We start from the raw sequence: 18,203 nt of genomic DNA, 5'->3' as shown, positions 1-18,203 counted from the left end.
TGGACTACTGTGTTTAATATTTAAAAGATAGATGAGAAGATTTGACCAATCCACTCAGCATCTCGAACCTAATGTGTTTAAAACATAACTCTTTCTCTCTTCCCAGACCACAGGCAGCCTTTTCCAGTCAGCTACTGATGGCTGGTGTTCAGGCCAGAAACGTCCTTGTCGTCCAGAAGCTTTACCCCTCCCTCAGCCCAGTTTTACCAGACTGTTAGCTACCTAGTCACCTAGAGGGAAGTCCCTCCTCACATCCTGCTGCTGGATCCACTCACCACACTTTCACAGGAATGTGCCTCTGCTCCCAGAGTGTATTTGTTCCAAGATAAGAGGAGTCAGCCTGTTTTGGCTAAAGTCTGCATCTCCAGTTCCTGGTACAGTGCCCCACACCTTTAGGGGGTCAATACACATTTACTATTTCTCAATTCAAATGTAACTGCATTGCAGTGCGTATTCACGGGAGTAAGACAACAGAGTTGCATGTATCGTTTTAATTTGGAGAGAAGCGTGTGGCAAATTCCTCCAAAATCACTGGGTGGTTAGGTACACAGTATCAACTTAAGCAAGCTTGCCTCCACAAACCCTGGTTCAGAAATAGATCTATTATTCACACCGACATGCTTTTGACAGATCCTCTTATTTTTAACTTTGCTCTCCATCACTCTTCCATTTTCTTTCAGAAAAGAGGCGCAGCTGGATGAAGAAGGCCAGTTTCTTGTGAGGATAATATACGATGATTCCAAAACCTACGACTTAGTGGCTGCTGCAAGCAAAGTCCTCAGTAGGTTAAAACAGTGTTCCTTCTCTGTGTTAGCTACACATGGGTTCATAAAGGGATGTGTGCTCCAAGACCACAGTGTGCCATTATGCAAGGTTTTCATTGTACAATGGTGGTGGGCTGACACACTCTTCTGATAGTGGCCTGTGGCTATGCTGAATTCTACCTTTTCAGCATAAGCTGTTTAGTAAACAGAAAACCAAGGTAGAAATCTCCTGCCACCTATCTTGTTACTTGGTCTTGTATGGAGAAAAACAAAACAATCAACAACAAAATTCCAAACAACTAACAATACTTCAGCTACAATAACTTTAGTACCAGCCATTCAAATGTAGTGTGCAGGGAACATTATTCCTTAAGTGTGTGTTATAGTAACAAGTGTGTGAAGCACTAGCAAAAAGAGAGGAGATCCATTGACAAATTAAATTCACAGATAAGACCCATGGAAAAAGTATAATTCAAACGGATTTCATGGAGTGAAGTTATTCTGAGTATTAATGTTTTAGGGGGCTACATACACCTTGAATGTTGTCTTACTAAAGAGTATGAAATCTTAGCTCTACTTGGCAGGATAGGAATTAGAAATGAAACTCCTACATGGTCAATAAGAAGAAAAGCACACAGCAGTTGTAGAAGAAAATGTAGGGTAAACTTTTAAAATATTGATTTTCAAATATAGAAACTTGAAATATCTGTTTGGGTCAAGAGTAGAACTGAACAAAAAAACACACATCTTCAATTTAATACTAAATTACGGCACTTTTGAGGAATGATGATTTTTTATTATCAAGGTAAATTAAAATATGTTTATACTTTTAAGATATTTTTAAATTTATTTTTGTGCAAGATATATGTGGTTGTATGCATGTACATATACAGAGCCATGTGGATTTGGGCACAAGTGCGCACGAGAGGCCAGAAAACAGTTTCAGGTGTTTTTGTCCTTTTAAAAACATATTTTATGAAGTTTTTGAGATTATAACTTTATCATTTCTCTCCTGTGTTTTGTTTTCTCAATATGCATTCCATATTGTGGATGTACCTATCTGGATTAGACTCCATGCTTTGAATTTTGGGACATTGTTTTACTGGACTTTTTGAGATAGGGTCTCAATGAACCTGGAATTCACTATTTGGCTAAATAACTGGTTGGGAACCAAGCCCCAGTGATCCACCTGTCTCCAACCCACCGGTCCTGGAGCCACCATATCTGGCTGGTATCTGAGCACTGTCAGGGCAGGTCCAAGAGTAGGTTATCATACTTGTGAGGCAGGCCCTTTGCCAAAGACTCCGTTTATCCAGTTTCCTCACACTGCTAAGGAATTTTCACTGAAGATATATGACATCTGCTTCCTACTAAGACTGACATAAATGGTCTTTTTAGCATTACTTATATTACAAAAATAAAAGGCCTATCTTTTCAATAAAAGATTCTTTGAATAAATGATTGTACTCATGTTGAATAAAATGTCAGTCAACATTTATAAGAATGGTACACACATAAATTTCATGAAACATTAATGGCTACTTACTAAGGAAAAAGCAGGATATTATGATTTATACTGTAAGAAGTAAATATTTGTGTTTATATAAAGAAAAGTTATTTTTGCAACAGATTATTTTATACCTTTATTGAGTGTGTGTACATGCATGTGTATGTGTGTATGTCTGTACCACATTACATGTGTGCAGGTCAGAGGAGAACTTCAGGGAATCAAAGTACCTGGGCATCAAAGTCTTGTCACTAAGCTTCATAGAGCCATTTTACTGACACTGTGTCCTTGACTTGAATAAGCATTTTTTTAAAAAAACAATACACTAAATATATAATCATAAACTGTCAAATTTAAGTTTTAGTATATACTTTGGGAAAATGGTTACATGGATAATAATGTGATTTATACCATTAGCATGTTAGGATAATAATGTGATTTATACCATTAGCATGTTAGCATAGATTCTTCTCATGCTTCAGACACTCGTAGTCTATTGTGTAAAATATCCACATTACACAATCATTGTGGATATTTTAAATCTTTTTCATATACACTTGCATTTATTTTTCTCATTGACAGTCTTCTGTCTGCTTTTCCTTTTCGTCTACAAAACAGACCTCAATGCTGGTGAAATTCTGCAGATGTTTGGGAAGATGTTTTTCGTCTTCTGCCAAGAATCGGGCTATGATACCATCTTGCGTGTCCTGGGATCTAATGTCAGGGAGTTTTTGCAGGTGAGCCGTTCGAGGTCCTGAGAGTGAAAGCTCTTGGTGCCTCTTGTTAACTTTGAGCTCCCAACTACTTCTATTTAGGCAGCTGAACAAGAGTGTCTTGTTGCTGACGAGGAATCCTAGTGACCATTCTCACACAAAATCTAATTATTAGATGATCGTACATGTATTTCAGCATTTTCAGTCCTATATTTTCAGTCTCTGCTTGTTGACTCTGAATATGCAAGCCTTCAATTAGTATGTTTTTAAAGTGCGCAGGGTCTATTGTGATCTGTTCAATTGCCTTTAAGAAAGAATTGCATAGGCTAATGATGTGGTCTTTTGTTTTCAATATATGATATGGTCTATCTTTTGTAACATACTCCTAAATATTAGCTCTCACTGGACAGTGTTATCAGTATCCAGTAAGCACTGTCTGGGCACCTTATTAGGAGAAAGCAGCAGGGGCTTCAGGTAACCCATTGAGGACTAATTCTTTGCCTTTGAGTTACAAATCAGTTGATCAGACACAGAATGAAAGAGATAAGAGAAAATCCAAAGTTGGTTTCAAGTAAAAAAAATAAAACAAAACAAAACAAAACAAAAGCCCAAAAACCAAATAAACGAACACCAGCAGCCAAGGCATTTATTTATCTTACAGCCCTGAACAATTACCATAGAAGTCTGTACTAGTAAATTCCCCATTTGCTGAGACACTATTTCTGGACTGCCTGTGCTATTTTGAGCTCCAGGCGTTTGTGAGACCCTCTGGATGAATGTGTGAATGCTCAGCATCATGGAGCTGGGTTGCAAAGAGTGTTTCCAGTCTGCCTGCTGTGAGTGGCTAGACCTGCTGGAAAGTGATGTCTGTCGGCGTAGTCCCAGCTGAATTCAAGCCCAGTCCTGAGAGAATGTAAACCACTCCGGGGCCAGCTGCATTATTGATTTAACAGCCAAAATAAGAACGCTGGTGTTTAATCAAAATGTCTGTTGTTTACACAGGGACATTTCTCTTATAAACTTAAAGCCGCATTAAATCAAGATGGACACTGGTTTATAGACTCCAGCTGTGGACTTAGTAAAGCCCTGCTCTCCAGACAAAGCTGCCCCTTCCCAATGAAACTGCCACTAGAGCTGAAGTCAATCTGATGGTGTTTAAATTGATTATTTCAAATGGGTCGAATTTGGAGACTTTAAAGTGCTGGAGGGATTTTAGATTCATTGAATATGAAGTTGTTTTTAAAGCACGTTTGTTGACCACTTTTAGAAAAAGTATTCTGTGTGTGTTTGTGTGTTTGTGTGTGTGTGTGTGTGTGTGTGTGTGTGTGTGTGTGTGTATACACGTATGCAGGTACCTGCAAAGGCCAGAAGGGGGCATGTGATCCCTTGGAGCTAGAGTTAAGGGAATTGTGAATCACCAGCTGGGATCCGAACTCTGGTCTTCTGTTAGAGGGATGCATACCCACAGCTGCTGAACCATCTTAGCCCCACCGATAAAGTCTCAGCTTCCAATAGCTCTTCGATTTAATGTCCTTCTCAGGGTTAGGTTTATACCACCGATCACAGACTTCAGTGGACTTATTGCTGTCCTTAGCTCGCCTATACTCACTTGTGCCATCTCCCACCTACTGTGGAGGTGTTTTTATGTGCTTCCAAGCTGTAGAGATGCCAACTGGGGGGGGGGCTCATCGACTCTCTGTAAAAGCTTCATTATCACATGATAGTCTCATTCATTACGTAGTACACCCCAGTCACACTGCCAAACCCTTTCAGAGACTCCCCATCTTCACCCGTACCCCATTCCCCCTAACCAGTCTTCATCTGGCTATTGTATCTTTCTGTTTTGCTTTGGTCTTTCACCCACTCGTTTATCCAAGACTTCCTGCAATAGGCATGGCTAGTGGCTGCATCCTTGAAGAAAGTGGTGGCCTTTCCCTTAGCAACCTCACCTCCCAGCAGGTCATAACTCTCCTGGAAAGCCAGGACCCTGGAGTCCCCTTCAGGGTTCCTGACTGGATGCTCACAGGTCCAGTTTCTGCGAGATGATGAGCCTGACATGCTCAGAAAACAGGTTCCGTTGTCATCCTCCTCATCATGTGGCCCCTGGTACCTCCATTTAGCCATCTATTTTGTAATGCTCCTTGAGCTGGGGAAGCAGTGATGGGGTCATTACAGTGGGGCTGGGCAAAGTGACTCAAAAGTCAAGTATTTCTTAGGACCTTGAACAGCCACAGGTCTCCACACAAACTACTATTGTCTACTAAAGGAAGATTATTCCCCAACAAAGCTGAAGACAGAGCAAGTTCTGCCGGTAGGAAGTTAGCAATTTCAGATGTCAAAATGCTCATTTAGCAAAACGAAAGAGGTAGGATTACCCATGGCTTCCCAGTCACAGCCTTTCACCTGACCACAGCAACCGGGATGAACTTTCAAAACCAGACATGATCTAAAAGGTAACTCACCCAGTTTCAAAGATGATGCAAAAGAATAGAAAATGGCTTGTTTTATAATTTAATATTAAAACTTTATTAGTGTCTTTAAATTAAATAATGATTTTATTTTCTGTCCCCTTGAGTAAGACTAAAAAGTACACATTTTGGAAATTATAAATTTTTCATTATTTCCTACTTTTGAACAGTGGGTTTTTGTCTTTCAGCTGTCTATTATGACAAAGCTATTACATTAAGATAATACTTTACTTAGGAGTAGGTGGTTTTGTTATGGTTAGTCGAAGAAATAGAAATTCAGTGTACCTTTTTTCTGTCTGTTGTTATAAAGCGAAGCACCTGGTCTTCACAGATTGTTTTAAGATCCTAGCTTACATATAACATTTTCCTTCCAGCATATAGTAATAAAACACCCTTCACGATGGATTTCTACAGTCAAAGAGTGAGATGAACTGGGCTTCATCATAAAGAGGCTTCAAAAGATTTTTCTTTCTTTTTTTTCACTCCCTAATTTTAATTAATAACCAAATACTTGAACTTATCCTAAGTGCTACCTCTGGAGAACTCAGCTTTTTTGACGTTTCTCTGAAACTTTCCAGGAAGGGTCTTCCTGTTTTTAGACACTAGACAGTCTTTCTGATGACTCCAGTCTCTTCTCCATACACTGATCAGGAGTCTGAGATGCAAATGAACTCACTGTAGTCTTTTCTGCTTTGAACCGTCGACTGATTCTCTATTGCTTGCTCGAAGTTTGGAGCATCTCAGGCTTGAGGCATTGGAGATGTCTTCTCCCACATACTCTCCATCTCTTGTCCCTCTTAGAACATAAGGTTAAACCTGATCTCTGTGACCTATTTTAGTGACCACACTCCCTCTTTCCTCTGGGGTCTTGTACATACTCTTACCTCTGCCAGGACCAGGGCTCTAGCTCCTATCTATGCACAGAGTAAAGTCAGTTAGCCTTTGAGGTCCCATTGCTTCTTCCAGGAAGACTCCACTCTTCTGTCTAAACTCCGCCCTTCTTGCAAGGTGGTCACTGGCTTTTCTCAGGCTTTCAAAGCGTGCTGTCCACAGTCTCAGTCCTGGCACTGAACCACCATTTCCTGTTTCTTCCACTGCAGGAGGAGGAATGGATCAATAGCTTAAAAATAAAAGAAGAAAGAAAGGAAGCAAATACCCAATAAGCAGACTCAGTAGAAATGATTCCAGCAAGGACCATCCGTTTGAAGTAGGGCTGTTTTCAGAGTTTTTCAAGAAAAATATAGCTTCCATCTTAAAGGAATTAAGGGAGTTTATTTTTAGCCAGAAATAAGTGACCATGACCTGGAACCACAGATTTAAGTTGCCAGATTTGATTACATGTTCTATCATGGCTGAGGCTGTACTTAAATTACAGTCAGAGAGTAAAAGAAAATCCTAAGTCCAGGAATGGGCTAGACAGTACTGAGGGAAACTATACTAAAGGCTGGAGATGTTATCTGATGACATGCTTAACTTTTCACTTGGTGGACATTAGTGCCTAGTTAATGATGCATTTTAGAGGTTTTTACTTGATAGTTCCAAAGATGTTAAGTCAGGATGAGAAAACAAGACCATTAAAAATACTAAAGATAATTCTAGGTAATTTTCCCCCAGAAATGCAGCATTCCAATTCTATAATCCCATAAGCTCTAATTGGTCTGTTTATAGAGCTTTATAGAGTTTTCAATATATCTATGATTTTTGTTTTCTTTTTTCTGAGAATTTTTGTTGATAGAAGTTAGGCTGAAATTGGAACTGGACATTCTTTTAGGCAGTCAAGGTAAATGTATGTGTATTGGTCAGTTTTCAGGCTACATAACTGCATCTATATATTGAAATACATTGCTGTATTCTCACATTTTCATTTTTAAATGTCAACATTGGTGCTTCCACTTACACATGTCAGGTGACAATTATGTTGCTACTAAAGTCATAGCTCAGAAGTTTGTTCTACTGACTTTGCATGTTCATCTCCTTCATCATAGCAAAGAAGACTTCGGGTGTTGATCTTCTCTCCCTGTCTCTCTTTGAACATATTAACAGGAATGGTTTTTCAACACACACACACACACACACACACACACACATGCATGCATACACATGCATGTACACTCACACACTCATACATGCATAACATGAAATGTATTTGAAATGTGTCTGAATTTCAAGAGCTGTGTGCATTTATGTATGACGGGGAGTCATCAATTCTGTAGGAATTCATTCATTCTAGAGTGATTGTTTTAATGATTCTCACATGTATTTATTAAGTGTGTGAGTATGCACCCACATGTGTGTATATGCAAGAGGACATTTGTCGATGTCATGGGTCAGTTTTAAAGGAGGTGGCTTTCTCCTTCCACTTTCTGGGTTCTGGGAAACCAAACTCAGATCATCAGGTGTGGTGACAAATGCTTTCAGGCACTGAGCTGTCTCATCGGCATAATTCTGGAGAATTATGAATTTGTTACACACCGATGTTTTCAGTGAGGTAATACCTCCGCTCCTTTATAGAAATGGGATATTCCAAACCACACAGTAGAGGTGGTGTCTGTAATTTAGTTCTGTGACAGTTTGACATTGCTTGTGATTATTTTGTTCAAACAGTTAATACCACTGGCCTTCTCAATTGAAAGCCTTTGCCTCTGTCACCAGACTCATGACCTTATACAACTTCTCTTGTGTTTCTATATTCAACGTTTAAAATTTTGCATTATGGTGACTTTAAAAATGAGGTTTCCCAGTGAACACAGTGGTAAATATAAGAATACTTCTAGAGAAAGATTTTTACATTTGTTTTTAGGGATTGAATAGTTTGCAAGTGATTTTTCTCAAGTCCATGACGCTCAGCTTGGGGGTCTGTGACATTGTGAAACATCCTCGGCCATAGAATCAGAAGTCTTTATTTTATTTCTGGGGTATCATGATGGGGGGGAAAAGTAAGTTGTTACCTCTGTGGATCTGGACACATAACGTGAAATGTTCAAGTCACACAGATGGTCAGAACAAAATCCTGCCTGATTTCCTTGCAGGGGATTCTCTTGCAAAAAGCTGGCCACATTGCTGACCATTTCAAGGGTTCACCATTAAAAAGTCATCCTGTCTATGTGCAGGTTACTCCAGTACAAGAGTTTCCACACGCAGACAGCATGGAGAACCATCAAAGATAACAATACATTATCACTGATAAGCATTTCAATCAATAAGTGTTGGTGCGGTTTGCTGCAACAGAAGGTGATAGCAACAAGCTCTGTTTACTTTTCTTTGTAGATTTTTTTTTGTTAGTATATGTGCACTTGGGTAATGAGTCAAGAACTTTGAGTAAATCCTTGCTGAGATGATGTATAGCGTTGGCAGTGGGACACAAATAAGGCCAAAGCAGGACGATTGCTTCATTCACTGCCTAGAATGCTACATTGCTACCTTGTCTGTACTTTTTAGCCCAAGGTTGCCAGGTTCACTGGAAAGACGCAGAGGAAGAAAATGCTATTTTAGAGACTCGTTAAGATTTGTATTCATGAGCTTATTTCAATATGTATAAGGATGGCATATAAAGATTTAAATATGCTTTCATTCTTGTCTGGAAAGCTGGCTGTCTTAGCTGGGTTTATGGCGTTTCCAGTCACCCACTCCCTCCATATATATATGTATATATATATATATATATATATATATATATATATATATATGCATACATACATATGTATATCTGTACATACATACATTTATATATGTAAGTATGTACTACATACATATGTATATCTGTACATACATATGTATGCAGTACATACTTACATATATAAATACACGCATACATAAACATACACATACATATGTACATACATAGTACATAGTACATAGTACATACACACTTGCATACATGTGTACATACATATATAGAAGCATACATATATGCATACATAATACATACATACATACATACATACATACATACATACACACACACATATTCCTAATCCTCCTCCAACACAGCATACACCCTGCAGGGGGATTGTCTCCAGCTCTGCTGAGATCTGTTTTGGACTTATAAAACACAGCCCATAAGCAGCAGCCTGGCATTTACAGCAGATCTAATTTCCAATTCTTAAATGTTTGTACAAGGGGCTATTTTGGGAAATACTAGGTTTTCCTGAACAGCTGGAAAACCCTAAGACTTCCCTAAATTATTTATATTTTGTAGAAAAATGCACTAGATTTTTTATTTCAACTTTTGAGTCTCAAAAGAAACATCTAAACTCAATTTCTGCAACCTGCAATTAAAATATGACCTAACTTTTATTTTAAACAGAAAAGCAGAACAAAACTTCAGAAGGAAGAGAAATATGTTAACAGTAAAATGTTCTCTTTTGAATACCTGGCTGCACTAAATATAGAGCTGTTGTTAAATTTGGTGTTATCAGGAACGATTCAGTTTTTAACATGATTTTAAAGGACATAAGTATGTGGAAATTTATGTAAGTGCATTTTATTTATTTTTATCTTTATTGAGGATATTGTTTTTGAGAAGATGAATAAGTACATACTTTTTGGGGGGTTATGGCTTTTTTTTTGGGAAAAGATTTTAGTTCTAATCTTGTATGTCCTGGAATTAGATCTGTAGGCTAGGCAGGCTTTGGACTCCAGAGATTGTCTTGCCTCTGCCTTACAAGTGCTGGGATTAAATGTGTTAATCACTACAGTCAGACTAAGAGTACAATTTTAAAAGTGATTTCTGATTAAATAACTTTAAAGACTCAGATAAGATTCCTTTGCAAATAGGATATACCATTTTTTTTGCTTTTCCTTCAGACTTCATTCATTTTTAAAACTTTTATGTGTTTAATTCCTACATGTCTGTACACCGTATTTATAACTAGTGTCCAGGAAGGCTAGGCTTCCATTTAAGGGGAGTTACAGGCAGTTGTGAGTTGCTGTGTGGGTGCTGGCAACTGAACCTGGTTCTTGTGCAAGACAAGCAAGTGCCCTTAGCTGGTGCCAAGTTGCCTCTGCAAGCAGACTTCATTCTTTTCTTCTGCAAACACTAAATCTTTTCATTTTTGGAAGAAGTAGCTCCTGAGAGGAAAGGGAGAAGCAAAGAACCAGCCTGTTTTCATCCTGGTTTAAAAGCCATGTTATATTAAAGACAAGCTAAATACTTTCCTATTTATGGTGAAAGCTCTGTTTTTGAAGGATTGGGCTATGCCCCACCTATAACCTGAACTACAAATGGTCCTGTACCTTCTGCTCCAGGATTGACACTCATTTCTCTGTTTCAGAAAGTTCATATCCATTTTGGAACCCTCTTTGTTTCAAAAGGTTATATGACCTCATGACTACTTTGTTATGCCTACCTTGCAAACATGCCCTTATTCCAAGACACATTAGGACTAACTTGCTTTTCCTCTTCTTATAACCCCAACTATTTTGCCCTATCCTATCCCCCCCTCCAAATTTGGAAACCACCTACTTTTGAACTATTACGTCCAGTGCTGACCTCTTGTATTCCATCTTAGGGGAGGGGACCTGTGTATGCAAATGAAAGTGTTTTAATTTACTTTTCACTTCAATTAATTTGGCCATGATGATATGGGTTGGTATGGGTCAGTGCGGAGATCTTCCTCTGTTTCCCATCAGCGTTGGGGTAGATTCACCATTTGTTTCAGCATCTTTCTGCTCCAACTTCCAATGAGCTGTTTGTCAGTAACCTCAGCAAGGGAGTTTTCAGGGTCTACAGTTCACATTAAACATGGCCGACGCTGGTCCTGCCTCTCAGAGATATGAGGAAGGGGAAGCATGGGGGGAGAAGGCTTTGCAAGAACATCTTTCATTTTCAGGGCTGAGCCTTAGTGGATTATCCACAGGGAAAAAATCTTTCCTTTCTCTCAGTCACAAGGATCAGGATTAAGGATTATGGCTTTTTGAAGAAAAACACCAAAAACTAGGCTGCCTTCCAGGCAGTCTTTGTCTCTACATTTCTGTGGTCAATTTTCAAGTTTTTGATTAGCTGTACTAGGAGCAAATTCAGGAGCTCTTGGATTTCTGCATATTTTGTCTCTGTTATTATGTATGACCTTATTTTTGACATGCCTGGGACACTTAAAAAGATGTGCATTCTTCTGAGGTGGTCCAAAAATCTTTAGAAATTTACATTTTAAACGTATTTCCCAAAAGAACAATGGTTTCCTGCATCTATAAAGCACACTCCACCTATACTTGCAGCATGTCCCAAGTCCCAAGTGGAGCAAGAATCATTTGCCATTTTTCTGCCAAGCACAAACACCAGGAGGCTGGCAGAGTGGACTGGAAGCTGCAGATTCCCCACATAGAAAACATGCCTCTGTTCTATTTGTGAGAGAGGGAACGCAAAATGCTACCAGCCCAGTAAGAAATGGAATTAAAATCTCAGACTAAATTTTAGTTATCGGAACAAAAACACCACCCCTTTAAATGATGCTAAGGAGAATCAGAAGCCCAGGCATATTTGAGATTGCTTCATGGCTTCCAGGAGTTTGTTCATGAGGAAGCATTTGTGTTTACATTTTCCCATGACTGTTTGGCTTTTATACGCATGTGCGGACTCCGTGTGACGGGCCCTGCAGCTGCTCGCTTCCTGTACTTACCTCCAAGAGTATATTTAGAAACAAAACCATCCTAGTTTTGTGATGAAAGTTTTATTGCCCAGAATGTACCACTATAGCTAGTGAGCGGTCACGTGGGTTTAGTTAGCGCTCTCACCTGTGAATAGCTTTTCTCTTGGCCACTTGCAGGGTTTGCGGTTTCCAGAGGATATTGTAATTATAGTAGTTCAAAGATGAAGAGTGCACATTTATTAGCAATATAAGTGTAGTGGGGATAATATAAATTTAATCACAATCCCATTTCTTAAAAGAGACAGGTCATGGTAATCGCTTGAAACTTGATAGAGTAAAACGGAGTAAGGCAAGCTGCAACCGAAGAAATCCCCAGAGTATATTTTCTGCGGGATATTATCTAAAGAAAATCAATATTCCATTAAGTGGTAAGTCTTTCATGCTCCAACAAAGCACTCAGCTTGTCCATTTAATTAGTAGCCAATTCAATACAACAACAAATCTCTCGAGAGTCAGTTACCACAAAACGGCTTAAACCACGAACACTATTGCTCAGCATTCCTGGTGACCCTCTCGCCTTTAGGACGGCATCGGAGCTGTACTTCCAATAGTCACAGCTTCCTAGTGCCCACAGCTATGCACAAATTCAAATGGATGCCCCTCCGGGAAGAGTGCTTTCTTCAATACCTCATCTATTTATCCCGGGAAACCAAGTCCGGTGCCAGAAGCGCCTTAACATCAAGGTAGAAATGGTAAAAATGGTACCATTGTCACTGCCAAGTGGTTGTATGGACTGCTTGTAGGAATGAGTGTACAAAGGACACACCAAGGGCCAAATTGAAATTAGTAATCGAGTGACATGTGTATAATCACCAGGGAATATTTAAATGCTTTGTTTAGAAAAATGAAGAATTGAAAGTATTAAGCTACCTGTTTACGATGACTTTCTTTCAAATAAGCAGCATGACGCAGTACTCGGAGTGTAATGTGGAAGAAATGTGTTCTTCATGCAGCAACAAACTCAACTGTGACTTTGTTTTGGAGACAGAAGTAGAATTCTTAGCAATCTTAGATTCTATTTTTTTCTCTTCTAAGATTGTTACATCAAAAGATTTGCAGGGGCCTTACGGGTCCTGCAGAGGAGATTTTAGGTCTTTTCTTCATGGGGAAGGATTTCCACAAAAACAATTTGTTACAGAAAGAATCTGTTGTATGACTGAACATAATAGAGAGAAATAGGAAGTTCTGGGACACATATGTCCCAAGAATGGTTTGGAGCAGGCTGATTGTTTGGTAAGTTTTGCACTACAACAGCGACCCCTAGAGGCAGTCAGAGAGAAGCCCCCCCATTTTAAAAAGCTCGCTTGACTTGACTTGTACAGGAGATATTAGAGGGACAAAAGCAGAATTCATTATAGACTGAATGTCACTGAATTTCTCTGTCTCACTAAAACAGCTTCCAGGACTCTGTGCCTGAGTATATCTTCTGAATTATCCCTCATTCCCGAATGCTGCGTGTTATCAACCAAACGCTGTCACGTTGGGCCGACTTAAAAGTGTAGCTTTCTTATTTCTTACGTCAGTCTGTGTATAAAATCATTTTCGAAGTTCAGGAGCTAATAGATGCTGAGACATTTAGCATGTCCTAAGAGACAGGGTTCCCAAAATTAAAAAGCTTAATTTTCTACGAATTCTGCCTGACACGGTAATTTTGCCGCTTTGCATGGGTTCTGCTATTGACTGGTGAAAAAGTAATTGTTCACCTTAAGTTTAATCACTTACCAAAGTGAAATGCTTATATTTCACTTGACATGGTATTTTATTAACTTCAGATAGGGGTGTATAGTGCGAGATAAAAAGAACGTGGGTGATTTACTCAATGTTTTCTCCTGACTACATTGTGCGTGGACAGTAATCTCAGATGCCTGCTTTCCACCTTAAGCACGCTTTTACGACTTACCGTCGTAACAATCTCATAAATCCGTCGCAACGGTTCTGTTCTCCTTTCATTCTCTTTGTGGTACTTACTTCGCAGCTCTCTCAGGGACACCACGAAGGTTGTCCCCTGTAGATGTTCACTCGAGTCATCTGCCCAGCAAAGCCAGATTTGAACCTTCTTGCTGCTGCTTGCACGGCTAAGACCTCAGAAACATTCCTAGTCCGTATGCTTCCGTTTTCCCCCACAGAACCTCGACGCCCTGCACGACCACCTCGCCACCATCTACCCAGGGATGCGCGCACCCTCCTTCCGGTGTACCGATGCAGAAAAGGGCAAAGGGCTCATTCTGCACTACTATTCAGAAAGAGAGGGGCTCCAGGACATCGTGATAGGGATTATCAAGACTGTAGCTCAGCAGATACACGGCACTGAAATAGACATGAAGGTAAGCCCCCCCCCCCCCCCGCAAAGATGTTCCTGAAGAGTGGAACATTTGAAATGGCACCGCACTGATTGCTGCTCGTGGGCTACCTTAGTAGTACGTGTGAGCCGAAATGGCGTGAACCCCAGGAGTCTTCGCTGTTTGGCCTTGGAACGCATCCTACTGGGCGGTTTCCCCCTTGCAACAGATGCTCTTTCTATTTATACGTTGCTTAAGGCAAGAAGAAATTCAATTACTGCCAGTGAGTACAGGCCAGCTGGAGATAGGGTGGTCCACGTGACTGAGCTGTGGGTTTCAGCGCGCACGTTATCAGATTGTGGCCAGTGAAATGTAAGGAACATTAAATTAGCCAGTCTCACAGATCACCCATTCGATGTGAATTCTTTTTTCTTTCCTGGAAAATACCTAGGACATTTTACTTTGTCAACCAAAATTTTTTGATTGTTTTCTTTATTTCTTTCTTTGGCTTTTTAATCGAGTTGTGCTGGTGAACTTAGCCAAGCCAGCTCTGGTCTTGCCCTGATGCTAATGATAACATCCACTGTTATTGTTGAGTGGCAGTTTCAAGGTATCAATACAGAGACCATGTGATGAAGAAAAATGCCGTTTTTCTTTCTCTGACCTCTGTAATTTCCCATAGCCAAATACTATTTTTTTTTATTATTATATTCAGCCTCAACTGTAGATTCATTGTATAAATGTGCCTGTTTAGGAGGCCTAGCCCAAAAGGCCAAGAGGGTATTCTCTTCCTAGTCCATTCACAAGGCTATGTGTGCCAATAGGGAATTCATACCAGATTATAATTTCTAATTATGTATTAATAATTATGGGAAATGTTCATGAGCAGTCCCTTATATTCAGACATTAAAACTAAGCTCAAAGACCAGCAGTTAACCGCATTTTCTCCCATTGATATCTAGGTTATTCAGCAAAGAAATGAAGAATGTGATCATACCCAATTTTTAATTGAAGAAAAGGAATCAAGAGAAGAGGATCTTTATGAAGATTTGGACAGGTTTGAAGAGAATGGGACGCAGGAATCACGTATCAGTCCATATACCTTCTGCAAAGCATTCCCTTTTCACATCATATTTGACCGGGACCTAGTGGTCACTCAGTGTGGAAATGCTATCTACAGAGTGCTCCCCCAGGTAAAATGCACAACTCTGCCACCTTGGGGGTCTGACCCTCCCATTACAGGTTCTATTCGTTAGCAGGACCGGTCCCATACAGTTATAATCTAACTGCATTTGAAACTCTTGAGACTTTTCTTAGGACTTAGTTGGTTAATCCTTTCCAGGGAGCGGAGGAAGTTGCAGGAGAACGGTAGACTTGCTTTGTGAGAAAATGGGGAACTCGCTAAGAGCAGTCAGCTTTCACTCGGGAGTTTTTGTTTATTAAATAACTATTCACTGCCAAGCCGCCTTCCAAAAATAGCTTTCAAAACCAGCTGTTGACAAGGGGAAGAAGGACATTTACAAACACACAAGAGGAAAAACAAAGAGATTACCATGGGAAGAGTGGAAGAGCCCGGAAGGACCCCAGGCTCTGCAGACAGAGTTAGCTTGCATTCTCAGGAATCCTTTGACAATGTCCTGTGTGCTCACTCCGGAAGTTACCCTTCGCCTTAATGCAGGACTGGAATGCAGGGGACTTGCTGTAGACCTGGAGGCAAAAGAATGCTTTGTGTTTTGTGTGGGCTCTTGCTGTGTGACCTTGTCTGTGTCCCTCTGCCCTGACATGACACTAGGTCTCTTTAGTCAGTTACCTGCTTCACCATAAGTAGACACTTTGGGTTATTACTTCCATTAATATTACGTCTCTCTGTGTGTATTGTAAGGAAGTATTTATTGGTGTTTTGATTTACTGGTGTTAGATACCACAGGCATCTTCAGTTTAGAAGATAAAATTCTTTCTCTCTCTTAAAAAAAGATTATTTTATTTTAATGAGCTTAATATGTATATTTATATATTAGTTGCTTAAGTCCTTTCTTGTTCCTGTGAGCATTTGATATTTTCTTAAACACTCTGTTGCCTATAGTAACATTTGGATCTGGCTTAATTTCAAGATCTCTGGCTGCTCGTGAAGTCAACTTCGGGTAGCCGCATGTTCTTTGCTCTTCTTCTGTATCTTAGCTCCAGCCTGGGAACTGCAGCCTTCTGTCTGTCTTCTCTCTGGTCCGCCCTCACATCGACATCAGTTTCCATGGGATCCTTTCACACATCAATACAGTCTTTGTACTGAGGAGCAAGGTAAGTGGGACCCCTTTGAATGAACACAAGGGATGCTGTCTATCAGCAACAACAGAGGAGGGACATCGTCTGCGAGCATAATCTAGGAGAGGAAATACAAGAAAGACAAATACAACTTTCAAGAGAGGAATGTTTGACTGGGGACATGGACCTCTGTCCACTGACGAGAATGAGTGAAAAATAGTTTGAGAAAGTGTCTTGCTGGGAACATCTCAGTCTCACATAATAAAACCAACATCGTAACTTCAAGTACCCTTAAAGTTCCAATGCCTCTTTCCACTAACAAGAAGCCTTTGATAAGGTCACCAGAGATTTACTTTTCTGTAAATTGTTTCTAATTCAGGCTAACAGTTTTCGTTTTCTCCAGGGAAATAAAAGGGATTGAAAACTCATAACCTCATGTAGTTGGTCGTTTAGATGGTTTCCATTGCGCTCCTGGGTTAATTGTAGCAAACACAATTTCCCTAGCATCTACACATTTCATGTTCCCCCAGTGACTTTCCAAAGATACATCTACATGTGTTTTATATGCTTGGGACTGACTGCTACTTTCTGTTGTTCTGTGAGTACAGGTTAGCCTGGTACTGTCCAGTAATGCATGTAGTGGCTAGAGTGGAAAACCACAGAAGTGTACAATGAATGCTGGAGCAGTGACTCAGATGCTCGCATCCCGAGTGCACATCTCAGGCACTGTGCTTCTAAGATGGAGGCATGTCCCCTCCTGTTCTAATGGATCAGCTTTCTCTGCCTTAGGGTTGGTGACAGGTGCAGGTGTTCACTCCTTCCTGATGCTCAGACAGGCAGAAGCTAACATTTTGTCTTTCCTGATTAAGGAAGGGTTGCTGGATGTTGAGAAACTTGAATGTGAGGATGAACTGACAGGGGCAGAGATTAGCTGCTTACGTCTCAAAGGCCAAATGATCTATTTGCCAGAAGCGGATAGCATCCTCTTCCTCTGTTCACCAAGGTAACAACTTTTAACTTAATTGTAATTGATATAAGTTAAAAAACAAATTCGACGAAGTTCAATAAACATCTTTGATCAATATGTTCTTGTTGTACATATAAACTGGGGTTGGCCTGGTATTTCAGTTCATGCATGTAGAAGGAATGGGCCAAACACACCCTCTCTAAATACAACAGTATTTTCATCTACAGTGTTTGTTTTTGTTGAAGTATAAGCTGAACTTTTTTCAAAACTTCATTATGCATTGCTTTATAACAAAGGTGATTTTACTGGACATTTCTAACAAATCCTGCCTTCTTTGTGTGATATTGTAATGTGTAAAGTTCTTATGACATTAGATCATGGGATAATTAATGTCCTAATTCTATATTTTGTACATTCAAAATGAGCATCTTGTAAGAGAGCAATTCTGGAGATCATATAATATGTTGACATAAATGAAGACCTTTTACGTAGTTAGTAACAATTATCAAAAAGACAAACAGTTTTTTTTTTTATCCAAATCACTTTAAGTTAAAGATATTTAACTATTTTAATTGGGTTTCACTATTCAAAATAGATTA

General features: G+C 39.7%; 1 protein-coding gene across 1 annotated transcript in view; it reads left to right on the top strand.

Moving 5' to 3' along the window:
- The window catches only part of GUCY1B1 (guanylate cyclase 1 soluble subunit beta 1), a 41,550-nt gene that overhangs the window by 12,598 nt on the left and 10,749 nt on the right, over positions 1 to 18,203 (top strand). Inside the window, exons 3-8 of the mRNA XM_080915584.1 lie at positions 681 to 781; positions 2,890 to 3,008; positions 14,226 to 14,423; positions 15,341 to 15,571; positions 16,557 to 16,673; positions 17,507 to 17,640. Of these exons, the coding sequence (XP_080771710.1) occupies positions 681 to 781; positions 2,890 to 3,008; positions 14,226 to 14,423; positions 15,341 to 15,571; positions 16,557 to 16,673; positions 17,507 to 17,640 (900 nt within the window). The remainder of the gene's footprint in view (positions 1 to 680; positions 782 to 2,889; positions 3,009 to 14,225; positions 14,424 to 15,340; positions 15,572 to 16,556; positions 16,674 to 17,506; positions 17,641 to 18,203) is intronic.

The sequence above is a fragment of the Micromys minutus genome, assembly GCF_963924665.1.
Source record: "Micromys minutus genome assembly, chromosome: 4".
NCBI lineage: Eukaryota > Metazoa > Chordata > Mammalia > Rodentia > Muridae > Micromys > Micromys minutus.
Note: the sequence above shows the minus strand (reverse complement) of the source record. Positions and strands in the feature narration are given on the sequence as shown.